The sequence below is a fragment of the Manis pentadactyla genome, chromosome 6 (assembly GCF_030020395.1).
Source record: "Manis pentadactyla isolate mManPen7 chromosome 6, mManPen7.hap1, whole genome shotgun sequence".
NCBI classification, from domain to species: Eukaryota; Metazoa; Chordata; class Mammalia; order Pholidota; family Manidae; genus Manis; species Manis pentadactyla.
Genome location: NC_080024.1, coordinates 42,002,040 through 42,029,505, shown reverse-complemented (window position 1 = coordinate 42,029,505; position 27,466 = coordinate 42,002,040). Strand labels below are relative to the sequence as shown.

General features: G+C 42.5%; 3 protein-coding genes across 5 annotated transcripts in view; 2 read left to right on the top strand and 1 right to left on the bottom strand.

Annotated features, from left to right (window-relative positions):
- LOC118928252 (uncharacterized protein C2orf66) overlaps positions 1 to 27,466 on the top strand; it is a 149,766-nt gene that overhangs the window by 9,186 nt on the left and 113,114 nt on the right. The gene's annotated exons all lie outside the window — the stretch shown is intronic.
- Positions 10,397 to 27,466, bottom strand: part of LOC130684088 (coiled-coil domain-containing protein 150-like) — a 28,836-nt gene continuing 11,766 nt past the window's right edge. Inside the window, 6 exon segments of the mRNA XM_057503766.1 lie at positions 10,397 to 10,569; positions 10,572 to 10,626; positions 10,916 to 11,035; positions 12,995 to 13,081; positions 13,782 to 13,943; positions 14,034 to 14,102. Coding sequence (XP_057359749.1) covers positions 10,511 to 10,569; positions 10,572 to 10,626; positions 10,916 to 11,035; positions 12,995 to 13,081; positions 13,782 to 13,943; positions 14,034 to 14,102 — 552 coding nt within the window. The 3' untranslated portion in view covers positions 10,397 to 10,510.
- On the top strand, positions 23,813 to 26,873 carry LOC130684087 (uncharacterized). Of its 2 annotated transcripts, none has more exons than XM_057503762.1 (3): positions 23,813 to 24,105; positions 26,336 to 26,476; positions 26,570 to 26,873. In XM_057503762.1, the coding sequence occupies exons 1-3, from the start codon at positions 23,910 to 23,912 to the stop codon at positions 26,848 to 26,850; spliced, it is 618 nt and encodes a 205-aa protein (XP_057359745.1). In that variant the 5' UTR covers positions 23,813 to 23,909; the 3' UTR covers positions 26,851 to 26,873. The 2 variants fall into 2 exon arrangements, with proteins under 2 accessions (XP_057359745.1, XP_057359746.1); XM_057503763.1 differs by having other exon boundaries at positions 23,816 to 24,105; positions 26,591 to 26,873.

Below are 27,466 nucleotides of genomic sequence, written 5' to 3'. Positions count from 1 at the left end.
CTAGGAGTGGAATTCCTGGGTCAAATGGTATTTCTATTTTGAGTTTTTTGAGGAACCTCCATACTGCTTTCCAGAATGGTTGAACTAATTTACATTGTCACCAGCAATGTAGGAGGGTTCCCCTTTCTCCACATCCTCACCAGCATTTGTTGTTGCAATGTTGGGCATCCTAACTGGTCTGAGGTGATATCTCATTGTGGTTTTAATTTGCATTTCCCTGATGATTAGTGATGTGGAGCATCTTTTCATGTGCCTGCTGGCTATCTGAATTTCTTCTTTGGAGAAGTGTCTGTTTAGATCCTCTGCCCATTTTTAATTGGGTTATTTGCTTTTTGGGTGTTGAGGCGTGTGAGCTCTTTATATATTTTGGATGTCAACCCCTTGTTGGATATGTCATTTATGAATATATTCTCTCAACTGTAGGATGCCTTTTTGTTCTGCTGATGGAACAATCTTTGTTGAACTTTTATATTTGAAAAGTTCTTTGCTGTACAGAAGCTTTTTCGCTTGATGTCCCATTTGTGCATTTTTGCTTTTGTTTCCCTTGCCCAAGGAGATGTGCTCAGGAAAAAGTTGCTCAAGTTTGTATTCAAGATATTTTTGCCTATGTTTTCTCCTCTTGAGTTTTATGGTTTTATGACTTACATTCAGGTCTTCTATCCATTTCAAGTTTACTTTTGTGCATGGAGTAAGACAGTATTCCAATTTCATTCTCTTACATGAAGCTGTCCAGTTTTGCCAACATCAGTTGTTGAAGAAGCTGTCGTTTCCCCAATTGTATAACCATGGCTCTTTTATCATATATTAAGTGGCCATATATGTGTGGATTTATATCTGGGCTCTCTATTGTATTCCAGATATATGGGTCTATTCTTGTGCCAGTACCAAATTGTCTTGATTACTGTGACTTTATAGTGGAGCTTGAAGTTGGGGAGCATAATCCCCCCAGTTTTATTCTTCCTTCTCAGGATTGCTTTGGCTATTCAAGGTCTTTTGTGGTTCCATATGAATTTTAGAACTATTTGTTCTAGTTCATTGAAGAATGCTGTTGGTATTTTGATAGGGGTCACATTGAATCTGTCGATTGCTTTAGGCAGGATGACCACTTTATTAATGCCACAATACTAATTCTTCCTACCCATGAGCATGGGATGCATTTCCATTTATGGGTGTCTTCTTTAATTTCTCTCGAGACTCTCTTGTAGTTTTCAGAGTATAGGTCTTTCATCTCCTTGAGTAGGCTTATTCTTAGGTATTTTATTCTTTTAGATGCAGTTGTAAATGGAATTGTTTTCCTGATATCTCTTTCTGCTAGTTCATCATTAGTATATAGGAATGCAGCAGATTTCTGTGTGTTAATTTTGTATCCTGCAAGTTTGTTGAATTTAGTTATTAGTTCTAGAAGTTTTGGGTTGGATTCTTTAGGGCTTTTTATGTGCAATATCATGTGATCTGCAAACAGTGACAGTTTAACTTCTTCCTCGCCAATATGGATGCCTTTTATTTCTTGGTGCTGTCTGATTGCTGTGGCTAGGACTTCCAGTACTATGTTGAATATAAGTGGGGAGAATGGGCATCCTTGTCTTGTTCCCGATCTTAGAGGAAAAGCTTTTAGCTTCTCACTGTTAAGCATGATGTTGGCTGTGGGTTTGTCATATATGGCCTTTATTATGTTGAGGTACTTGTCCTCTATACCCATTTTGTTGAGAGTTTTTATCATGAATGGATGTTGAATTTTGTCAAATGGTTTTTCAGCATCTATGGAGGTGATCATGTGACTTCTGTCCTTTTTATTGATGTAGTGGATGATGTTGATGGATTTTCTAATATTGTCCCATCGTTGCACCCTAGGATAAATCCCGATTGACCAAGATGGATGATCATTTTGATGTGTTTTTGAATTTGGTTTGCTAATATTTTGTTTAGTATTTTTGCATCCATGTTCTTCAGGGATATTGGTCTGTAATTTTTTTGTGTGTGGTGTCTTTGCCTGGTTTTGTTATTAGGGTGATGCTGGCCTCACAGAATGAGTTTAGAAGTATTCCCTCCTCTTCTACTTTTTGGAAACTTTAAGTGGGATGGGTATTAGGTGTTCACTAAGTGTTTTATAAAATTCAGCAGTGAAGTCATCTGATCCAGAGATTTTGTCTTTGAGTAGTTTTTTGATTACCTATTCAATTTCATTGCTGGTAATTTGTCTGTTCAGATTTTCTGTTTCTCCCTGGGTAAGTCTTGGATGGTTCTATTTTTTTAGAAAGTTGTCTATTTCTCCTAGGTTCCAATTTGTTAGCGTATTACTTTACAGAGTATTCTCTAATCATTCTTTGTATTACTGTGGTGTCCCTAGTGACTTTTCCTTTCTCATTTCTGATTCTGTTTATTTGTGTAGACTCTCTTTTTTTCTTGATAAGTCTAGTTAGGGATTTATCTCTTTTGTTTATTTCCTCAAAGAACCAGCTCTTGGTTTCATTGGTTCTGTCTATTGTTTTATTCTTCTCGATTTTATATATTTCTGCTCTGATCTTTATTATGTCCCTACTTCTACTGACTTTGGGACTCAATTATTCTTCCTTTTCTAGTTTCATTAATTATGAGTTTAGACTGTTCATTTGGGATTGTTCTTCTTTCTTGAGGTAAGCCTGTATTGCTATATACTTTCTTCTTAGAACTGCCTTTGCTGCATCCCAAAGGTTTTGGGCTGTTGAATTGTTTTCATTTTTCTCCATGTATTCCTTGATCTGTTTTAATTTTGTCATTGATCCACTGATTATTCAGAAACATGTTGCTTAGCCTCCATGTGTTTGTGGGCTTTTTTGTTTTCTCTACATAATTTATTTCTAGTTTCATACCTTTGTGGTCTGAGAAGCTGCTTGTTACATTTTCAGTCTTTTTGAATGTTTGTGGCCTAGTAAGCAATTTATTTTGGAAAATGTTCCATGTGCGCTTGAGAAGAATGTGTATCCTGCTACTTTTCTGTGGAGTGTTCTGGAGATGTCTGTTAAGTGCATCTGTTCTTATCTGCTGTTTAGTGCCTCTATCTCCATTCGTATTTTCTGACTGGTTTATCTTTCCTTTGGAGTGAGTGGTGTGTTGAAGTTTCCTAAAATGAATAGTTTGCATACTATTTCCCCCTTTAGTTCTGTAAGTGTTTGTTTTACATAATTAATGCTCCTATATTGGGTACATAGATATTTATAATGGTCATGTCCTCCTGTTGTACTGACTCCTTTATCATTATGTAATGTTCTTCTTGTTCTCTTCTTACTTCCTTGCTTTCAAGTCTGTTTTCACTGATTACAGATACTGTAACTCCTGCTTTTTTCTCCCTATTATTTGCATGAAATATCTTTTCCCATTCATTCACTTGTAGTCTTTGTATTTCTTTGGGTTTGAAGTGAGTCTCTTGTAGCAGCCTATAGATGGGTCTTTTCATTGGTGCATTCAGTCCACTTACATTTAGGGAGATTATAGATAGATTTGTACTTATTGCCATTGCAGGCTTTGGATTTGTGGTTACCAAAGGCTCAAGGGAAGCTTCTTTACTAACAGTCTAAGTTAACTCACTTACACTATTCCAAAGACAATCTAAAGGCTATTTTTTCTCCCTTCTTTTTCTTCCTCCTCAACTCTTTATGTATTAGGTGTCATATTCTGTACTCTTTGTATATCCCTTGCCTGACTTTGTATGTAGTTGATTTAATTTTGCATTTGGTTAGTAATTAATTAGTCTTCTTCCTTTACTGTAGTTTCATTTTCTCTGGTGACAGCTATTTAGCTTTAGGAGCACTTCGTTCCAAAGCTGTCCCTCTAAAATAAACTGTAGAGATGATTTGTGGGAAATAAATTCCCTCAAGTGTTGCTTACCTAGAAATTGTTTAATCCCTGCCTCAAATTTAAATATAATCTTGTTGTGTAGAGTATTCTTGGTTTGATGCCCTTCTGTTTCATTGCATTAAATATATAATGCTAGTGCCTTCTGGCCTGTAAGGTTTCTGCTGAGAAGGCTGATGATAGCCTGATGGTTTTTCCTCTGTATGTGGTCTTTTTTTCTCCCTCTGGTTGGTTTTAATACTCTGTCATTTTCCTTGATCTTTGCCATTTTAATTATTAAGTGTCTTGGTGTTGTCTTCCTTGGGTCCCTTGTGTTGGGAGAGCTGTGCACTTCCACGACCTGAAAGACTATCTCCTTCCCCACATTGGGGATGTGTTCAGCCATTATTTCCTCAAAGAGACTTTTTATCATTTTTTCTCTCTCTTCTTCTGGTAACTCTATAATGTGAATATTGTTCCATTTGGATTGGTCACACAGTTCTCTTTATATTCTTTCATTCCTAGAGGTCCATTTTTCTCTCTGAGCCTCAGAATTTTTTATATTCCTGTTCTTTAATTTCTATTCCATTTACTGTCTCCTCTACCTCATCTAATATGCTTTTAAATCCTTCTGTTGTATGTTTCATTTCAGGTACTGTAATTTCAGTTTCCGTCTCTTTCTGAGGTCTTGAATATTTTTCTGTGGCCCTGTATGTTTCTGATTTTTATTTTGAAATCTTTATCAGGAAGATTGGTGATTTCTGTTTCACTTAGCCCTCTTTCTGATGTTTGTGGGACTAGGTTTGTACCAGATTCTTTTGCTGTTCCATATTCCTAATGATTACTATGGAAAAGTATTTTTGTGTCTGCAGTGACCTTTAGTGCCCAGAAGTTCTACTATGGAGCTGCCCAGCACCTGGAGTGACGACGGGGTAACAGTCGAGAGGCACCAGTGCCTGTCTGGAGGAAAGTGCTCTTTCCTGCTTCCTGGCTGTATTGCCTGTCTCTCTTGTGAGGGCCAGTGGGCCTAGTGCACAGGGAGGAGCCCCTGTGTTACTCCTCTTTAGCTGCCATAGGTGGGACTGCCTTCTGGTTGGCCTTGCACAATGGCGGGGACAGCAGGTTTGTGAACTTGTGCTGGCTGGGAGGAAGGAGCGGCAGGCTCCATATTGTCTTGGGGGGCCTTGGTGCAGTTGTCAGCCAAAGGGGATGGAGTGCCTGAAGCTTCTAAAAGTTCCCAACCTATTGGGCTGAGTGTGCCAGGATGATTTTGTTCCACCTGTCCTTTTAACAGAGCAGCGAGCTCTGTGCAGTCCTTGCCTCTTTAGCAGCCCTCTCGCTGTTGGGAAGTCTTTCAAAGTGCCAGTCTTTCTTTTGTCCTGGACTGGCTGGCTTTGGGTACCTGCTGTCCACAAGCAGCTGGAATCTCAGTCTCTCTGAGTATTCTGCCTGTCTTTGTTTCCCAACCCCACTAATCGCCAGAGTACCATTTAATGTGGGTTCACGCTCCCAGAGCAGATCTCTGGGGCTGGGTGTTCAGCAGTCCTAGGCTTCTACCCCCTTCCCGCTCCTTTTCCTCCTGTCAGTGAGCCTGGGTGGGGGAAGGGCTTGGGTCCCACCAGGTGGCAGCTTTGCTACTTTACCCTTTTCTGTGAGGTCTTCTCTTTCTCCAGTTGTAGGTGGTCTGTCGCAGTCTTCTTTCTGGTTGCTCTTTCAGGATTAGTTGTATTTGCTGTATTTTTGTATTATATATGATTTTGAGAAGAGGTTTCTGTCTTACTTCTCACACCACCATCTTTAAGCCTCTCCCTTTTTGTCTTTAGTTTTTGAATTTGTTTCATGGTATTTTCTCATATCCTCAAAAGATTGCCTGAAACCAATTTGCTTGACTATTCACTTTTAGTTTCTTCCTCAGGATTGTTTATTTGGGGAAATTCTTCTCAGTTGATGTGTGGGGAATATCATTTCCTGACCTCTGCAGTAGGTCTTATGCACTTTCCTCTTGTTCGTGTTTATGGTATTGCGGTGTTTGCAGTATTTCTGATTCACTGTGCCCTCTTTTGTCAGCATAACAAAGTCCAGGTACTTTTCCAGGGTGTTTTGTGTTTTGCTGGTTGTGGGAAGTGTTATTAGCCCTTTGATTTTTATGCCTCTTTTTTTTTTAACCAACTATAAAATTTCCGTTTTTTTACTTTCCTCTTGATCTAATCTCCAAAGAGGCTTCTCCCTTACTCTTGCCTTTTTGTTTTTCCCTTCCAGTAGCTATGCAATTATTGAAGGGTGCCTCTTTAAATCATGCCTATGTTAAGTGCCTTTCCTGTGGGTATGCTCTGATCTGCTCAGACACTTTTTTAGTGTTTCCAGATCTAGTCTTGTATTTAAGTCATTGTGGTGGTGATTTCTGATCATCCTTAGACCCCTTCAGTGGCTTCCTCTTTCTGTCTTTCCTGCATTTTTTATTGGTCTGCCTTTGCTACAGAACAGTAGAGCAGAAGTGTGAGAGAGCACACATTGTGATTTGGTGTTTCCCAAATTTTATTTAGTTATTTGAAAGATTTGGCATTGCCTGCCTTCAATTTGTGCTGACAATTTGGTTTTATGTAGAATTTACTTTCCCTTTTGTGTTTCAGATTGCTTATAAAGGAAATATTAGTAGGTAGATAGTTAAGCAGCTGCCATTGCCTCTAGCTACCGCAAAGTCCCTATATAAAGTTATCGAAGAATCAGTTTTTAAAGTTTCAGGAAGAATGTGGTAGCTCGTAGCTGTCTTATATAAGTGCTCTGGAGGAAAAGAAGTGTCATTATAAACGAGGCACCTAGCACCGCTTCAGAGCTCGCTGGCTGCAGTGTTAATGAAGTTCAGCAGTGATCATCTTGGTGGGTTTTCTCTACTTAACAGTCATGACTATGATGGACATCTATGGTTTTGATCTGACTTCAAATCCCCTTTTTTATGGAAACATCACTTCAATTTCCTCTGGGGAACTAGCCTCAGTTTCAGAGTTGGACACATCTCACACCCAGGCCTAGCCAACCAGTGTATAATCCATCTTTCAAGTCACAGGGTTGGTTAAGGGAGGGCATGTGAGCAGTCCATTCAGTGGAGACTTAATCCTCTATCACTTATTAGAACTTTAAGGAAAGCCCTCTTCTGGTGTTGTTAAGTAGAAAATATTCCAGTCTGTTCTAGTCTTTCATATTTATACACTGTTTGTGGCCATTTATAAAAGGCTTACGTTAACAAATGGTTTACAGAGTCCCTATTGCCCAAAGAAGTTCAAGGTATAGAGCATATGATATAGGGCAGTGCCAGCATAAAGCCATCTTGCTCAAAGAACTGAGATTGGTCACCAGAGATAAGAGGCCCAAATAAATGCTCTTGAGAGGTACCAAATATTATCAAATAGTCGTATTTCTTAGAAATTTTGCTTTTTTTTTAAAGAGTGTTCTTTGAAACACCATTTTAAAAAATGAGAATTTATAACAATTCCCAGTCCTTTGTTAAGTCTCCACCCATATATGGTACTTTGGGATCACTGTCAGAGGAATTCCTTTATTCTTTGTGACAACTACAGATTTAATAGGTATGATTTACTTAACTTCCAGATAAAGTACACTGCAGTCCTTAAGTATGATCAAATTATAGCTGTGTGACATTAGAATATTGAAGAAATTACCAGAGACACTTATATGTGGAATCTTAAAAAAATAAAAGTCAGACTCATAGAAACATGGAGTTAGAAGAGTGATTGCCAGAGGCTGGGGGGTTGCGGAAATAGGGTAGGCTGGTAAAGGGTTACAGACTTAGGGTTTTGAGAATAAATGAGGTCTGAGGATCTAAGGTATGGCATGGTAACTATAGTTAAAAAAGACTGATATATAATTGACCTCTGCTAAGAGAATTGAAACTAAATATTCTCACCAAAAAACAAAAAAGTTAAGTGACGGATGTTAATTAACCAGATAGATGGAAGGAATCCTTTCACAATGTATATCAAGTTATCATGATGTATACTTTAAATATCATACAGTTTTGTCAAACACACCTCAATAAAGCTGGCCAAAAAAGGGAAATTACCAGAGAAATAGCTATGGTCTCAGAATCCCCAAGGGCAAAACACTCGACAGGTTACCTGGAGCAAAGTTAGTAAGAGTCCAGATTCTAGATTTTCATACATCTTTTTGTAATGTTTTAATGCCCTTGTCTGCCAATTATGATGTGTTTGTTCTGGGTCAATTTTTATTTCTCTTTATGGGTCATATTTTCCTACCTCTTTGCATGTTTGATAACTTTGGATTGGGTGCCAGAAACTGATTTTACCTTAATGAATGCCATATATTGTCATATTCCTCTAAATATTCTGAAGCTGTGTTTTGTAAGGCAGTTAGTTACTTGGAAGTGGAATGTCCGGGGTCTTGCGCTGATGTGTCAGGACCAGAGCCCTGTTCGCTGGGGGCTAACTGCGCTCTGCTATGGCAGGTCTCCCTGGGTGCACTCAGCGCCCTGCACAGCACGTGGCCTCCAGTGCCGTCGGAGGGGGCTGTCCCTGTGTATGTGGACTGGGCCCTCTTACTGCTACCCTTCCGGATGGTTCCTATCCCAGCCTCGGGTCGTTTCCTTCCATGCACATGATCAGTGCTCAGCTGAATACTTGAATACTCAGAGGACCCTCTGGTCACCTCTGAAAGTCTCTCTGGGCAGCTCTCTCCTGTCCTGGAACTTGAGCAGCTTTGTCTCCCTGGCCTCTCCGTTCTGGCTCCTCAGCTCTGGATACCAGCCCCCGTGTGGGCTGCCTTGCAGCCGGTGCTCTCTCAGCCTGTCAGCCGGGGCGGTAGTGGGGCTCACCTCACTCGCTCCCTTTCTCTCAGGGATTGCTGTTCTGTGTTGCATCGTGGCCAGTCTCTTAAAAACCATTGTTTCATATTTTGCTTGTTTTGGGGTTCTTTTAGATGAAGGTGGACTCACAATAGCAGCTAGTATACTATGTGGTAGACACCGTAGAAACACTTTAAAATATTGTAGAAATACTTTAGTAAATCATCACACTAAATAGGCTGTTCTAACATAAGGTTTACTAGAAATGATCACCAGTGTAACTATAACTCATTCTCCCTAGCTAATGTTTAGTATAGCCAACCTAAAAAATGATATAAAGGTATGTTACCCAACTTTATCAATAAGGTGCCCCTTGAGGACAATACATTGGTGAAGATAAATGTCCTTGTTCTGGATGAGGAAGATAAAAATATTCTTGGTATGTGACTGTGACTGTCATGACAATACTCAGGGACAACATAGTTACAACCCGTTAAGATTGCTCATTTCTCCTGTGCAGTAACTGGCATCTTTTTTTCTATGCAGAATTCAGGACCAAGATTGTCAGTGCCAACCCAGGACTAAGGTGAATTGTTCTGTGGGGCTCTTTGTTAGGCTGTTTCAAGGTTATGACTCTCTAATACCCTCAAAGATCTGTGTTCTTATAAAGAGGCCAAAGGGATAAGTCCCATAGGAATTATAGACAACCTGATGGGGCTTTTACAAGCCTGCCGATCAGTTAAGCCCTAAACTTCTGAGTCACAAACACAGCATGGATGTGTTAAAAGGCTGCACTCCAGTAAACTTGCCTCTGAATGCCGATTAACAAGTCTCACCCAAGTAACTACACTCCTACAGATGATGGCAACCTACTTAAGCCTCTGAAAGTCTCCCAGTCCTTGAGTTAACTCCACGCTTTCCCAAAACCCTGTGTAAATTACTCTGCTCTGATCAGGGAGGACTCTGCCTGACCAACATAGCTCTCCCTGACCACAGCTAGCGGGAAATTCAACTTTATCTTTTTATATTGGATGAGCCCACCACTCAGTATGTCTCTGATGGTCATATTTGATATTCTCTCCAATTTTAGAATTGTTCAGTTGGTTTAGGTCTTGATAGTATCATCATCTACTGTTTTGAGGTATCAGTTAGGCCAGATATTATGCCAGCTGTTTACATATATTGTCTGGATTACCTAATTCACCACTCAGTGTTTGAAATACATAATAAAGCTAAACTTATTGCTACATTTAATGTAGGGTCACCTACATTGGTCAGCCAAGTCTCCTGGAGCAGAGCAGACTGCCATTCTCAATAAACTTCTTTGTATTTACAGCTCCCTTTGACATTACAGTCTGAGCTACCTTCTATAAGAAATGTAGTCTTGGTAAAGATGTGCTGGTAATTACCCAGCACAGGAGGGTATATGTTTACAAGACAGTAGAAGAGTTTTTACCATTTTCCAGGTGATTTTATTTCCAGGAATAGCCTACCAGATGTTAGATTGGTAACAAGATAACAGGATAGATTGATAACATGGAAACAGGGTATCATATCTTTTAGTTGCCATATCAACTAGTTCATCCCTAAATGTTTTCATAAAGTATAACTAGAAAAATAGGAGATCTGTTGCATGAGACTTGGCTACCATAAAACAAATCAATATAAGTTTATTGGGTGGAAAAAGGGGAAAGGGACAAAAGATGGGGTAGTTCTGTATTGAAAACAAAGACTCCATAAGAGGATAAACTCAGGTCCAAAATCTTCAGCCCACATCAAAGATTTCATGTCCTGATGACTGTGGAAACAGGCCCGCCCTAGTCACTGGGCTCAAGGCATCAGTGCGATGTAACTGCACATGAATAAGCTCCTCTGTCACAGGTGTCACTTTCTCTGTAGTTCAGAATGATACTTTTTGGGCACATGTCTAAGATTCTGTTGTTTTCCCATTGATGTAGAACAGACTGGCTGGACATGATGTTTTGCCTTTTATCTGGGTTCTGTTGGAAAGAAAATATAACAGTGCTCAAAACTATCTGCAGAGCAGAGGACTTATTGTGTCGTAATGAGTATCACCTGTTTATGAAGGTGGGTGGGTTTAAACCAGACAGTTTGGGAGAGGAGGAACTTTTAAGAAGGAAATTTAGTTCACTGGTTTTCCTAGCAGATGTTTAAAGAAACCTAAAGATAAGTGGAGAGAAGCTAGATGAAAGAAGAACTTCCGTAGTTAGAAATATGAGAAGGAACAAATCCAAACACGGCTTAAGCCAGCCAGGCCTCCATGCATACCTCTCCCAGCCACCTGTCCTCCCGGGGAAGCCTCTGCAGCCGGTTTTCTGTCAGCTCGTGTTGTAGGCCATCGAACCTGCACTTAAACCAGTGGTGAGCTTGTTCCGGGTTTGCTGTGATCTGAACATATAAACGTTATCATTAAAAATTTCAACAAACAAACACTTTTAAGTTTTTTTGTGTAGCAGTTAGATATTTAAAAGACCCAAATTCTGACTGCAAGGTCCTTGCAGCTTACTTGTGTAATACACATCCTAACAGATGAGAGAGCGAGTTCTGAGAGTGAAGTTAAGAATGCATGCAAGCTTGGTGTTTTTCATGCATTTGTTACTATTTCCTGGATGGGAACTAAGGAAGGACGGGACCCAGGAGAAAAATAAGAATGGAAGTGTAAGATGGCATTGAAAATCAATGTGGCAGTTCAAGCTGTATTTTGAATTTTGAGTTCTGTTCTCTAAGACTAAATATGTCTCCAAGGTCCCTAAACTGTAGAGGCTAGATTCTTCTGTTGTGCTTTATGAAAGCAATAGAATGATCTAGTAAAACTGGGCCAGGTGACTAAAAGTAGTATTCTTTTTATGTCCTTTATCATTAAAATATTTTACATTTTGCGCTTAGGAGCTAAACTTCCCAGTTATCTTTTTTAGATTTGAAAATAGTCCCTCTGTTATTCGACCTTTGAAGGTGATCTGGAATCAGTATTCATTTATTTGACAAGTATTTATTAAGGGCCTTTTTCTGCCTGCCACTTTTCTAAGTACTTGGGATACTCTGGTATTCTGAAGGTAGAGCCTACAGGATTTTATTTTATACAAATGTTGCTTAAAAACATCTCCAGAACATATCCTTTAGAATAAAAAGTAAAATGACTGGTTTTCCCCCTTTGACTATTTGTTTCGTGGATAGCATTTTCACTTTCTGATTGTGAATTCTGAGAGAGCAACATATTTCTTTCTTTCCTGGGAGAAGGCAAGTACCCTGCAGAGAGCAGGGACATCCTCTGGCTTCTTTACTCTATGTCTTCAGCACCTACCATGGTGTCTGCCATAAAATAGTCCTCAATAAATATGTACCACTGTGTATTTATATTAGCCAGGTCACAGTGTGGGTAGAAAACAGCGAGGTAAGAAAACAGAGTTGCACTTGTCATCTGCCTCAGAAAGCTACAAAGTTAAAATATTTCCCAGATCTGTCTGTGCATCCTGATGACAGTGACGCTCCCACCCCCTCATTCACGCCCTCTCTTTCTCCAGCACTCTACCAGGGGTGGCAGGAAAGATGCTTGGAACGGCATTGTACACCACGTTCCCTCTCGTATGGTGAATGAGAGGGGAGGTAACATTTATTGAAACTTATTCTGAGCCACTATGCAGAATAACAGTAGTAGGTATTAATTTCCTGACTTCTATGGATATGGTAACTGGTTAAAGTAAATATAACTTAAGGACACAGTAAGTGTCACAGTTGGCATTCAAGAGCATGTTTGTCAGAGTCCATATTCTTTTTCATATACCATCCTGGCAGTCATGGTGTCATGTGATTTAATGGCTATAAAAGGGCTGAATCATGATCAACTGACAGCAAAGGCAATGTGACACCTTAAGCTTAAGAACCTGTATTCTAATCTGGAAAGTGAGGGGTGGTTGTGGTAGACTAGTGATTTCAAATATTCTTTCCAGCTCTGAAACTATGATTTTAAACATAACAGAACAGAGAAAGCAATTTCACAAATTAATAGGACCTACTTTACACTTATAGTTACTGATTGAACAAAGAGCTTCCACTTTTATTTTTCATATCAAATGATACACTAAAATCCACAAACCTGGTGGTCTTCCCTTCTTATATTTAGTGGTAGGAACTGGGGCTTCAGGGTTAACCTTTCAGCATTCTCATCAGGACACAGAATCTTAATCTAAAAATTACTTGTTCTTTATAACAGATTATACTTGGTATGTTACTGGTGCTTGTACTCCTGGCAACTATATTAATGATGGTTTCTACACTGACTGGTGTATTTCAAGGTCGTTGTGGCTGAGGAAGTTCATCTAAGTCTTTATGACCCTGGCTCTGGCTTACCTGTTCTGATTCCATACTGACTTCTTTCAGTTTATTCTCTGTTGCCTCTTTATATTTCTTCAGGTATCTGACAGTTTGTTCCAATTCCTGAAAACATGACACAAGAATTTTTACAACCTCCCAATGTAACATATGCAACAAAAAGCTTCCATATTGTATAAGTGGGCAGGGATATTATAAAAGTATGATGGGGTACTTTCTAACTTCAGGCGCTACCAGAATACAAGATAAAACCTATTTTCAGTTTAACCTACGATATACATAGGTGCATGAATACAGATTTTGATTTATGGATTCTCCTGAGAAAAAGTGATTAACATCTCCTTCCAGAATTGGAGGGATAGTTTTCATTGAAGACATTCTCTGATGGAAGGCAGGAAAGAGCTTGGTCTCTTTAATTCCCTTTTCAGTGATATAATGTCATGCTTTGCATTAGATTGGGAATTGCTAAAAATCCTAACAGCAGCAGGTGCATCTGACCCACAGGGAAGGGCCAAGGAGGACGAAGTTCATGAAAGACAACGACAGTCAGTGCAGAAGTCTTGCTTTGTAACAAGTATTTCGCATATGTGCATTTAAAATGAATATTTTTAAGTCGACAACAGAGAACGTGTGCTATTCAAAGCTATAGGATTTTTCCTAGATAACTATGATTCTAAGGACTTAGCTAAGATGGAAGTTCACATTTGTTTTCTTCCACAGAATCTAGAAAATCTAGGTGCTCTAACGCTGAGCTCGGGCATACATTGCATGATAATCTTCAGGCTGAAACGTCGGAAGCCTTTACCTGGCACCGATTCTCCAGTTCTTGCCTTATCTTCCGCTCTGCCCCGAGGCGCAGCTCTTGCTGTTTATTCTCTGTTGAGATATTATACTGGCTCCTGGCCAACAGCTGCACCTCTTTCTGTAGGCTAGCCATTTCAGATACAAATTTCTGGATACTCAGTGACTGGTAGGGCACAAAGGAGGAGGTAGTTGTTAAACCTGTCCACGTTTGGGGTTTTATGTGAATGGTAAATAGTTTGTGGAAATCATCTACCTGTTCATAGTTTTTTTTCTGATATTGATCCTTAATTAGCTCCATTTGCCTCAATTCTGTTTCTATTTGCTGAAAGTAAATATGGAAACAACAAAGACAGATGATCAGTGGAAAGACTGGCTTGCTCTTATCGCCTACAGGCTGACAGAGAACCTCTGAAGGCCCAGACATCAGCTCCTGCTGGGCTCTCCCTCCTGTCTGCCCTCTGACCCCAAAAGAGCAAGTTCCTGCGCAGTCCTGGGGAGACACAGATGGGCAGCCAGAATGCGACTCGGGCAGCTAATACAGAACCAAACGTGGGCGTGGCCGTGCCTCTGCTGGGGAGAGAGGGTGCCCCAAGGCAAGCCGCTCCGTCCGGGTGCAGCCACGGCTCCCAGGGAACACGTGGCACTGGCAGTGCTCTGGACCGGCTTCCCCGGGGCACCATGACCTGGCCGCGTCCCTGTCAGATACTAAGGAAGTGTGGGGAGACTTTGCGTTTCTCATACAACCTTCATTCTCTCAATATTCTGAGCATTATTCGCCCTAGCCGACAAGTGGAGCTGAATTTGGTCCTTTTGATTCTTTATTTTCTCGTTGTTACTGTTCACTGTCTTTTCCAGCTCAGTAAGTCTCTGCCGCAGCTCTAGGTTGGTCCGGGATACTTCCGCCGATCTGACGTTGGCTTTGTCAAGGGCTTTCTTGAGCTGTAGAACCAGAAGGAAAGTTAGAACATTTTTACCTTCCATTCAGTGAGAGAAGTTTATGTATGGTTAGTTTATCCTTGTATTTTGTTGCCTTTGGACATTTTAAAAAGGAGGGTAAATACAGCAGTAACAATGATGTCTGATAAAGTATATTTGTGGAATAACAAAGTGATTTTTGCAATTTTTCACATTAAAGAACACAACCTTTCTCAGAACAGATAAACAATGTAAATATATGTTCATTATCTGCTTTTTAAGAGTGTGGCTGTAGAGTAAGACCAGAGTTCTGTTGTGCCCCGTTTCCTTGAGTCCCCCGTGTGGAGGCACAGTCACCAGGCTCAGTCGTGAGATGCAAGAGCAAAACAGGTCTTTATTACTAGTTTGAACTAGGGTCTCAGTGGCCTGTCAGAACACAGGGCACGGTCTGAGACCCTGACAAAGTTCCCTTTTTGCTTTTATACTTTTGGAAATCAGGTAGGGGCTTTCCAACGGGGGTGGTTTTTTGTGACCTTAGCTGATTGGCTGAGGAGGGTCAGAGTCTTGTTGCACATGGGCGTGGCTTGAGCGGGAAACTTCTTACTCAAGATGGAGGACACAAAATGGCGGCAAGGGTCATGTATGGGACATAGTTATTCAAGATGGAGGACACTTCAAGATGGAAGTCACAAAATGGAGGCAGGGGTCCCACAGTTCAAATCTCAGCTTCCCCTTCTAGCCAAGCAATTTTGGATAATCAGCTTCCCTAAGGCTCACGCTCATCACTGGAAAAGTGTGTGCAGAGCCTCCCTCATGAGGTTCAGTTACCAGGTACATGAGGTGAAGCAGAGAAGCATGCTGGGCCTGGGACATGGTCACTGCTCAGTGCTCGTCATTGTGCCTTAAGCCTCTCTCTCTGTCATTTGAGACCTCCCGTGTGCAGAAGTGAAAATAAGTCATGTGTTAGTTCGTAATACTTGCCGGTTATTGACTATCATTACATGTGTTTTTATGTTTTTGTTTTAAAGATTTTAATGACTTACCTAGTGAAAAAATAGCATAGTAATTGCTATTAAAAAAAAACAAGACAGCAGGCCCCTAATGGAGTCACCTATGCGCAGCCCTACATCACCAAACTGACCTGCCTTAGGGTTCCGGTTTTCCCGGACATGTAATCCTAAAGCACTCCGTCAGGAGGTTCCTGAGGAGCACGGGCTGAGTGAAGGAAGGTAACCCTGTGTAACCAGCCTGCTTTTGCCTAGTCTAGCTTCCTTGTTCCCACCACCCCTTTCTACCTGTAAAAGCCTTTCACTTTGTACACCTCCTCAGAGTTCATTTCTATCTGCTAGATTGGCAAATTTGAATGAACTTTCACTCAAACAACTCTTACTAGATAAACTGAGGCATATTAAAACTTTTAAGTCTTGTGTCAGGAGGGAACTAAAGGCGGCTCCTGATGGCCCTCGGGAGCAATGACCAGACAGGCAAAGAACCCACTGGCCCCTGAGCACCCTGCTTCCTCCATTCCGCTAGAGGGCATGCGTGTGTCCCTCGAAAATCCGTGGCTTTGTGTTAAGAACTTTCAGTCACAGCATTCGTAATTTCGAGTTACAGTGGCCACAGTGGGGAACTTTTAACCTGTATAAGCTTATCCATTTATGAGGTGCTCTAGAGAAAAAAGGGTCTCAGCTGAGCACTCGCTGTAAGGAGTAGAGGGAAAACTAATTTTTCCCTCTGTAGTTTCTGGTGTCCAGGATGAGACTTGCTTGGATATCCCACTGGCTCCAGAGCCTACAGATAGGATCCTGAGAAAACCGGCGGAAGCCATCAAAGGGTAGGAATCCTCACTAGAATCAGCTCTCCCAGGCCTCTGACCGTGGCGGCCGGTGAAGGGAGGGATGTGAGATTTCACATCATTTTTTTCTTTCCAAATTCTTACAGTACTGTCAGAAACACCTGTAAGAATTAGATCTTGGAACTGTGACTTGGGAATTTGCTTTTGGGGACCTGCTGGTGGTTGATCCTCTTCCTCCCGGGAAAAGCGACTGCCTTCATGTTTGTCTCATTTTGTGTCCTGAGAAGTGTGTGAGGTCTGCGGCCCCACTACCATGGCTGGAGAGAACACAGGCTGTAGTGCACTTGTGGCTAGCGCTCTACTCCCTGTTCTCAGCTGTCGGGGGAATTGTCTTTCTTTTTGTTTTCTTTTGGAGTAGCTCTGGATCTTGGGAGGAAAGTATTTTTGGCACCCTCTTTGGGGATGCCTCTTGTGTCCATAGGGTTTTCAGTGCTGCCCAGGAATATTTACTGTTTGTCCCAGCTGAATCCTGGCAAGACACCTGACAGGATTTTTTTTTTTTTTAAGTAGCTGTGTGGTCAAACCGGTAGGGTCAAGGGTCAGAAGTTAGCCAAATTGGACCCTGATATTCAGAGCCTGATAAGAACTTTGCAAAGACCTTTTCCTCTAAGCTAAAATGAAACTATGTATCAAGAGGGAAAGAAAAACATTGTGAAGCTTTTGTGGGAGGATTCACTAAACATCCCAAAGACACACAGCTCTCAATCTAGAACATAGGAATTTTTAAATTTCTATCTTAGTTGAAGATCTTCTTCCTGCTATAAAGAAGCAAACTGAAAATAGTGTAGTTGGATGGGTGGGTCAGCCTCTGTATTATTCAAGTTGCAACCCAGTTCTTTGAGAAATTAAGAAACTGTACTTGAATTAGAAATCAAATCTTTATAGGAACAGAAATGCAGCTCTAGCAATAATTGAAAGCCCACCCATCCTTTTTCCCAATCCCCAGTCCTCCCCTATTCATCTCAAAGGGCTTACAGATATTATAAAAGATCTGAATTTAGGGAACAAAAGTCCTTCTTGGTGGAACTTGTATTCTTTCTTTGTGCCTTTTGGGATGGAAGTATTCTACCTAGTCTTCTCTAGGAATCAAGATAATTCTTATCAGTAGGAGGAAAAAAAGGAAACATTGTTTTGAAAACTAGGCCTATGGAACATCTTAGAAGTTTCACTCATAAATATTAGTGAAAAGCTTTAGCCATCTAAGCAGGTAAACCAATTCCTTTTAAACTATGAGTTTCTTAGTGCTGTTATCTGTCTCATGGCTAAAATTTTAAAACAAAACCTCTAAGATCTGTTTGTGTCTCTCTGTATGTGTATGTATGCATGTTCATTGATTTTTCTTCTTGTCCCTGGATAGTATTGCCAAAATTTAATTTGTAAAGGCTCTACTGGTTTAAAGTATACTCTCAGAAATAGAAAAACTAACCCAAGTGTTTTTCAAGTTCACAAGATCTAGGATAATCTTCAGTAAATAAAGGTTAGTTTTAAGTTTGTTGATTCAATTAAAACAGGCATGTCTTTAGAATAATCAGCATTAACTGTAATTCTTTTATTACACCTAGGTTTACTAAAAGTAAGATAAGCGTATTTTATTTCTGTTACAGAATTAGTTAGAAAGATGATGATTAGCTGTTTAATGTCTCAAGAAATTTTGATGATTAATCTAAACATAATTGCTAAGAACAAGTGAATTAAATAGATGAAAGTTTATTAATGGACTTTTCAACAATGATTATGCTTAGTTACACTGAGATAAATGATGGATACTCACTGAATCTCTAGATCACTTCCAATTAAGAACATACTGAAACATTAACAAATGCACATAGGTTTATCTGTCTTTGGCTTCCATTTAGAGAGGAACTAAAGGTATTTGGGTCTACTAGTAAACAGGTTTTGCACCATAGTAAATTGGAAAATTTACTCTGAGGAAGAATATATCTCCAGAAACTGTGAAATGTATAAATTCTCCAATCGGCAGAATGCTAGTGTAACAGTCCACAAATGCTCACTTCCTTGTTTTCACTGCGAATTTAAGATTTTAAAGGTAAAGAATTCTAATCAATATATATAATTAAGACTTAGAAATAATATGGGTGAAAAGAAAGACCTATGTGTGGACAGTATAGTGATTTGTTCCAGAATGAAAAATAGGTAAAACACACAAATCTGAGTAATAAAAGAAAGTTTTACAAGGTTTGTGGAAAATGAATCTTGGGAAGCTGAGTAAGATTTGAATGGAGTTAAGTTTTTAATATCAAAAGTACAGTGGTGCAAAATTAGAATTAAAAGGACAATACTTATTGTAATATTTATAACAATATTTGGGTAGTCTAGCTGGACAGCAAATCATGTAGGTCCTAACAAGATAATTAGCTGTGCTTCATAACTGTTTTTGATTACTTAAGAAAACCCAGTCTTCTCAATTTTAAGAGCTAAGTTTTATTTGCAACGATGTGACCTTCTGTATTTTACTTTAAAACCTTCTACTGTCACTGAGGTTAAATAGATAATTATTTCATAATGATCTGTGATCCTATTTAGTCAAATGTTCAATCTTTTTGACGTTTTGAACTTCCCCAAATCAAATTGTAAATGGAGTCTTTTTGACCTCAAAGTAACTTTGAGATTTCCCATCAGGCCCCTGGAAAATCTCAAAGGATTTTTCTTCACTTTATAAAAGAGAGATGATAAACCAATTAGGTTTAGATGGTATGTTAAATTATATGGGAAGTATAGTCAAATGAGTGAAGATAAATGTGCTTATATTAACGTGCATTATACAAGTATAACCTAAGTGTTCTAGAAATTCTTTGAAATTCCTAACAATCTCAAATGTCCTGGTATAAGGTTATGTCACAGAAATAGGCAAGACCTCTTGTCAGTTCTATTATAAGCTGTATAATGATAATGAGCTCTCATCAGATCTTTAACCATGGGCATTTATAAGTCTTGTCTGTTATTGTTTTACTCTGATGCTTTTGCAAAAATGAGATTCCTGGAAGGACTTCATAAACTACGCCTGTTCACAGGCACGCCCGCCAAAGTACAAGGTGTTGAACCTTGGGTGCATATTTCACAAGTGAAGTAGGCTCTGCCTGGCGGCCCCGTGCAAATACTTCGGAGACCTCAAAATCAAACTGACTGAGGCAGAGAAGTAGCTGACATCAAGGCAGACTGCTTTCTCCCAAGAGTGAGATCAAGAATGTTTCTTTCCATTTCTCTTTCCCTCTCTGACCATCCTTTTCCCAATTCTTTTACCATGAAGGTTTTTATGATTCTTTGGTCCACATTTTGTCCTGCTCTGGCCTGGAAATACAATGCCATTGTTATATATCTCAGTTCATTCCGACCTCCTGCGAGCCACAGACTCAAACAAGAATTACCAGGAGGCATTCGTGATTCAAAATTAGCTTCCCTTGGCAGACCCCTGCTGCCGTGGCTCGGAGTAAGTGCAAAGGACGCTACAATCAGCAACACATCCTTAACATTTGAAGATATTGCAGAATCTGCTGCTAAAGCAATAGCTGCCCAAGAAAAATCCCTAGATGCTCTGGCCAAAATTTCTTGATAATAGACTAGCCCTTGGTCCTCTTTTAGCTGAGCAAGGAGGTTACATTATGGCCAACAACACTTACTGTACTTGGGTTGATACTTTTGGGGGAGATTGAGACTCAGCTATATAAGCCAACTGGCTCGTTCAGTGATCTTAACAAAGTGATTCCTTCAAAGAGGTTTTTCTTTTAGTTACTTGATTTTGATAGATTTGGGCCTTGAGGATCATGACTCTGAAGTACACTCCAGACACTGGGAATTATCCTGCTTATGATAATCATAGGAGTCTCCCTAGTGAGCTATTATATTCTCTCAAAAGCTTTAAATGCACATTCACAGCTGTTAACCACCAAGCAAATTTTTAATACGTCTCAGTTTATCTTTTGACATTACTTGCATCACTTTACAGTTTCCCTCTTCCTCACGTGTACCCACTTAGTTTTAGGAAGAAGCAGCAGTTGAGAAGGGGGAAGATGAGAAGGTGGTATTCTCTAGGGCTGGTAGTGTTTAACATATCAAAGAAGTAAAAATTATGTGTACCTTTTCTCTCTATAATTCATTCCTGTCACATATTTCCTAATTTAACCCTCAAAACAAACCTGTAACAAAGGTGTGACTATTACAATTTTTTGATTGGGGAAACTGACACTCAGAAGTCCTGTCATCTGCACAGATAATGATCGCCCAGCTAACAGGAGGCAAGCTGGGACTCTTGAGCAGGGTACTGAGCGCTGGCCCCTGCTGCCGACTCCTCTCCGATGTCACATTCTTAGTCTTCACTGGTCCTTGCTAGAAGGGTTTAAGTATTCGAAGTATTCTGAACAGCTGTCTGATTAAAGGTACCTTTATTTTCAGTGCACCTTTTTGTTTCCCACAGAGTTTGCTTTTTATAACACTTTAAATATTTACATACTGCTTTGCAATTCACAAAGCACTATACAAATAGTTGAATTTGACTTGGTGAATGGTCTCCGTAAACTGCATTGCTAAATGCCATCAACTTTGGCAAAATACAGATCAGCCACCCCAACCAATATCTGGAATTATTTTAATTCCTTCTTCCCCTTTGTTCATGATACGTTTAATGTCTGATGATTTTTCTACTGGCTTTTTAAATTTAGTTCTTTATTTTCAACAGAATGGCTTTGACTGGCCCTAATCATCTAAAACCTAACTGGTCTGGTTTTCTTGAGCCATGCGTTCAGTTTCTCTCCATTCTTGCCTACTCTCCACTGCTATCAGACTCACCTTCCTAAGGACTTACACCACACCACCCCTTTCCCAGGCACTTACAGAGCTCCAGTTTTACCTAACAGTTCATATCCAACATTCTGGTAGTCGAGGCCATCTACCAGCTTGTCCCATCTAAGCTGACCACTCTTTCTCAGATATTTCCTAAAGTCTCTGCTCTGATAGAGACAAGCCCTTCTCGTTTGCTTGCATGTCTTATTCATATTTGTACCGAAGCTTTTTCGTTTCACACACAGTGTCCCAGCCCTGTCAGTTCTGCTAGTGTCATCCAGTACTTTGGTCCGGCTTCCCTTCTCCTACTATCACCCAACCAGCCTAAAACAAACCTTCTCTTACTTCAAATTCCTACAAAATTGTACACAGCCTCTAACTACCCAACAAAGGTCTTCTGATATTTTCCCTATTTGTCTTATGTTGAGTGGAGATCACAATTAAACAAAGGTCATTTAGCACACACCAGAGTGTGGATCATATCTTCTGCTGCTTTGCATGTGCCTCTCAGAAGGCAGATGCATGATGGATGTTAAGTGACTTGAGGAAATGGGTGATTTGGTATCTATCAGATGGCAGTCTCCTTATTCCTCTATCTCCACTCAGTTGTCCCTCTCTGATGGAAAAGCTCTCATCAGAACAGTCCCAGTCTGGGCAGAGAATTGTATATCAGAAACTGGTTTTTTTGTGTGTGTTGATTTACAAACAGCACTGAGATGACTTGATTGCAACTGGCTTTCTGGTCAAAGAGGGATTAGAAAACCCAAAGAACAACTCTGGCCATTCTTGGAAACCTTTTGTAAGAATGAATTAGCATGAGAGTGGCCATCTTAAGGGCCGAAAAGCCATTTTCTGAGTACGTGACTCAGGAAGGGAGGAACTGGGTAAGACTTGATAAACAGTTGTTGAAGAACAAGTTAATCATAGACACCGGGTTGTGGGCGACTGCAACCCTGGTCAGCTAATCATGCATACTGAGTTGTGGGCGGTTGCCACTCTGGTCAGCTTATCTTGCTGAAGCTCCCTAACATTTGAGGAGTGGTCTTATCTTGCTTTTGCTTAACCCCCAGGATGTGGCACAAGCCAAAAATTATGGAAAATTACTGTGAGTAAATGCTTTTTGAAAATGCCATGTAAACCCCTGGCTTTGAGTGCTCTGGGTCCTTGTTGAAACCCGCTGTGTCGGGCAGACACTTGGACCCCAGCTAGCTGGAAATAAACCTCGCTGTGTGACTTGCATTATCGTGAGTGTCTTCTGTCTATTTGAGAGGTGGTCGTCTCTGGATGCTAACATTTTGGGGGCTTGTCCGGGATTGCTAGACCCCTCCTCAGGGAGACAGACGACCCCCTGATACCGAGGTTTTCTCAGAAGCCTTGGCATGAGGTTTGGCCACCTCCAAGAGGGGAGGACTGAAACAGGTCCTCGACCGGAGAGACTGAAACAGGTTTCTGCCCAGTCCCAATTGAGAATTCTCACGGAAAGGAAGGAGCGGGTAACGACCCTGGAGGCTCCATTACTGGAAGTCGCGGGAGACATCCCTGACTAGGCGGTGCCTGAACGACGTCCGCAGTGGACACCATTTGGACAGCTATGTAAGGATCATGAGGGTAGTGTGATTGAGACGGCGCCTGTGGATGTGGTGTGGCTGACCGGCTGGTGGGTGTTAGAAAACTCGGTTCGAATTTATGTGTTTGCTGGCTTTGTGTCCCTTGCCTTTTTCTGACTTCTTTTTGTAATAATAATGGGACAGGCTCAAGTAATACCTAAGACCCTGCTCCTGAGCCACTTCCCTGAGATCCACGCCAAGGCACACAATTATGGCGTGGAAGTAAAGAAAGGGAAGTTTGATACCCTGTGCTCTAAATAATGGCCTGCTTTTAAGGTGGGATGGCCACCCAGGGGACCTTTTCCCTCGACATTAAGTCTGAGATATTATCAGCCAGTCCAAATTACAGGGCCACCCGGACCAATACCCTTATATTTTGATGTGGCAGGCTTTGGTAGAAAGTCCTCCCTCCTGGCTAAAACCATTTGACCCCGAGAAGCCGGAGGACACCCCCCCGAGTACTGGCCGTATCTCGGGCTCCCCACCACCCGACTGCACCCACTCTTACGGCCCGTTCAAAACTCCCAGGGGACCCTTCCAAGAAACCCATCTTACAGGAAGGGTTGGACCTGTACCCCTCCCTGATAGACTTAGATCTTGAAGAAACCCAGAGACCCCCTCCATACATGCCTGTGGCGCTGCTCCAACCTAAGGCGGCCACCCCTCCTGAGCCTCCTCATCCGACTCCCCGTCAGCCCTCACAGCCCCAACCCAGGGACCAGCAAGGGGATTAAGGCCCCGCAGGCACAGGGAAGAGACCTCAGAAGAGGAACCGTCCTCCTCCACCTCAGCCAGGGCGCCCATTCTCCCCGTATGGTCCCTGGGTGGTACTGGCCCAGGTGAGGAATGATCTTACCAGTATTGTCCCTTTTCAAGTAATCTGTATAACTGGAAAGCTCAGAACCCCCCTTTTTCTGAAGACCCAAGGGGTCTAACAGACTTATTTGAGTCTGTCATGCATACACATAACCCCACCTGGGACGATTGTCAGCAGCTCCTTAAGACCTTGTTCACTACTGAAGAGCGCGAGCGAATCCTCACCAAGGCCAGAAAGAATGTCCCCAGCGTCAAAGGACGGCCGACAACCTTGCCGAACCTGATCAAGCGCTTCCCCCTGAATAGACCGGATTGGGACTTTGGGAACGCAGAAGGTAGGGAGCGTCTCCGAGTCTACCGCCAGACTCTTATGGCGGGTCTCCAAGCGGCAGCACGCCTCCCCACGAATTTGGCTAAGGTAACAGCTGTAATGCAAGGGGAAAGTGAAAGCCTGGCCGTGTTTTTAGAACGCCTCTATGATGCTTATAGACAGTACACCCCTCTAGACCCCCTGGCAGAGGAGAATCAGCCAGCTATATTTATGTCCTTTATAAACCAAGCTGCCGCAGATATTAGGAAAAAATTATATAAGCAAGAAGGATTGGGGGAAATGACCATTCGCGATCTGATGAAAGTGGCAGAGAGAGTTTTCAACACTCGAGAGACCCCGGAAGAAAGAGAGGATAGGATCAGAAAAGACAATCAGGAGTTGCAGGAAAGAATTAGGGAAGAAGACAGAGCACCTGGGTAGGGAAAACAGAAGGCAGCAGATGGAGATGGCCAAAATTCTACTGGCAGGGGTGCAAGGCACAGCCCGGGGAAGACCAGGTCCAAGCGGACCCGCCTGACCTTGGAAACCGCGGCGCGGGCTACATAGGGGATAGTGTATGATCTACAAAGAATATGGACATTGGGAGAGGGAATGCCGCAAGTGCCATGGCCAGACCAGACAAGACGCTCAGGTTTTTCTGGCAGGAATGGATAGTGACTAGGGGAGATGGGACTCGGGTCCCCTCCCCGAGTATTGGGTAACTGTGTATGTAGAGGGGAAACCAATGGGATTCATGGTCGACACAGGAGCCCAGTACTCAGTTTTAAACAAGCCTACAGAGCCCCTGTCTCAGAAAACCAGCCTGGTGCAAGGGGCAACTGGGTCCAAAGTTTATCGATGGACCAGTAAGTGCCAGGTGGACTTGGGCCGCAATCAAGTGACCCACTCCTTCCTGGTTATCCCTGAGTGCCCGGACCCCTTGTTAGGGCATGATCTCCTAACCGAGGTCCAGGCCCATATCCACTTTGTGCTGGACAGCATCAAAGTGATGGACAGCCAAGGACAGCTCCTTCATGTCCTGACCCTGTCTGTCATGGATGAGCATCGCTTGTTTGCCATGCATGGCACCTCTCCCCCTACAGAGTGGCCCCACGAGTTGGATTACTGGCTTAGAATGTACCCTCAGGCATGGGCAGAAATAGCGGGTGTGGGTCTGGCAGCCCACCGAGCACCAGTAGTGGTCGAAGTCAAACCCTTGGCCCAGCCCATTCGGGTCCGACAATACTCCGTGTCCACTGAGGCACGAAAGGGGATTGCCCCACACATTAACCGCCTCTTAGAAGCTGGGATACTGAAACCCTGCCACTCCATCTGGAACACCCACTTCTTCCCGTTAAGAAACCAGGGGGAAAAGATTACAGGCCAGTCCAGGACTTGAGGGAAGTAAATAAGAGAACCGAAGACATCCACCCCACAGCCCCCAACCCTTACACCTTACTAAGTCACTCGCCCCGTTCACATGTTTGGTACACCACCCTAGACATAAAGGATGTTTTTTTAAGCATAGCCCTGGCACCCAGCAGCCAATACATTTTTGCCTTTGAATGGCACGATGACAACACGGGAACCCCTGGACGGTTTACTTGGACTAGACTGCCACAAGGCTTCAAAAACTCTCCAACCCTGTTTAATGAAGCCTTAAATCAGGACCTGGACTCGTTTCGCCAGAGCCATGATTCAGTTACACTCCTGCAATATGTAGATGCCTTGCTTCTCACAGCCCCCACTGAGTCCAAATGCCGACAGGCGACTGGAGACCTCCTCCAGGAACTAGGACAATTGGGCTATCAAGCCAGTGCAAAGAAGGCTCATATATGCAGGCAGACAGTCACTTACCTAGGATATGAATTAAGCAAAGGGACCAGATGGCTAACAAAGGCCATGAAAGAGACTATTCTTAGGCTTCCAGTCCAGACCTCAGTCTGAGAGGTCTGCGAGTTTCTAGGGATGGCAGGCTACTGCCGACTATGGATTTTGGGGTATGCTGAGATAGCAAGGCCCCTGTATGAAGCAGTCAAACATAAGTCCCCGTGGGCCTGGGGCCAAAACAGCAAAAGGCCTTTGATGAACTCAAGGCTGCCCCCTTAAAGGCACCAGCCCTGGCGTTACCAGACCCCCTAAAATCCTTCACCCTCTTTGTCGATGAGAGGAAAGGGATAGCAAAAGGAGTGCTAATGCAGCAGCTGGGCCATGGAAGCGTCCGGTTGCCTATTTATCCAAAAAACTCGATCCAGTTGCAGCAGGATGGCCCCCATGTCTAAGGATCATCGCCGCAGTGGCCCTAATGGTAAAAGACGCAGACAAACTCACCTTTGGGCAGCATCTAAAGGTGGTAACTCCTCATGCGATCGAGGGAGTCCTGAAGCACCCCCCTGGTAAGTGGATGACCAATACCCGCCTGACCCATTAGCAGGGACTCCTGTTGGATGCACCCCGGATCATCTTTGCCAAACCTGCTCTAAATCCAGCCACCCTTCTGCTGACCCCAGATCTAGAGGTCCCCCTGCATGAATGCCAAGAAATCCTGGCAGAGCTCACCCAGGTGCACCCTGACCTCCAGGACGTCGCCCTCCCCAACAGTGAGTTGGTATGGTACACTGGCGGAAGCAGCTTCATCATGGACGGGATGCGAAGGGCAGGCATGGCAGTAGTAGACCAAGACGGGAATGTCATCTGGAGTGCCTCGCTTCCCCTGGGGACCTCAGCCCAAAAAGCTGAACTGATTGCGCTGGCAGAGGCGCTAGAATGAGCTGAAGAGAGACGGGTGACTGTAGCCACTATGCTTTCGCCACTGTCCATGTGCATGGTGCCATCTACTGGGAGAGGGGCTTTGTTACAGCAGAAGGAAAGAACTACGCAATCTCCCAGAGGTACAGAGGTTGCTAGCGGCTGTGCAAAAGCCCCGGGCAGTTGCAGTGGTTCACATCCCTGGACACCAGTCTGCCCGAACCCCGGAAGCTGAGGGAAACCGGTGAGCAGATGAGGCCGCAAAAAAGGCGGCAGTAGCTTCACCAGCTTTGGCACTCGCCCTGCCAGCACCCGAGCTTCCGCGCCTGCCCCCGTGACCTGATTACACCCCAGAAGATCTCCAGTGGATCCAAAACCACCACTGCCCAGAGCTTGATCAACATGGGTGGCATCGAGACCCAGAAGGAAGACTAATACTGCCAGCAAAACTAGGACTGTTCCTCCTTTCCAACCTGCACCAAGCCACCCATTTAGGAAAGAGAAAGTTGCTGACAGTTCTCGAGTCTGCCCGCCTTAAGTTCCCCTGACAAGCCGTCCAGATCCAGGAAATCGTGGACCAATGTGTCGGGTGCCAGGCTATGAGACCCAGTAGGATGGGACACCTACACACAGGTACA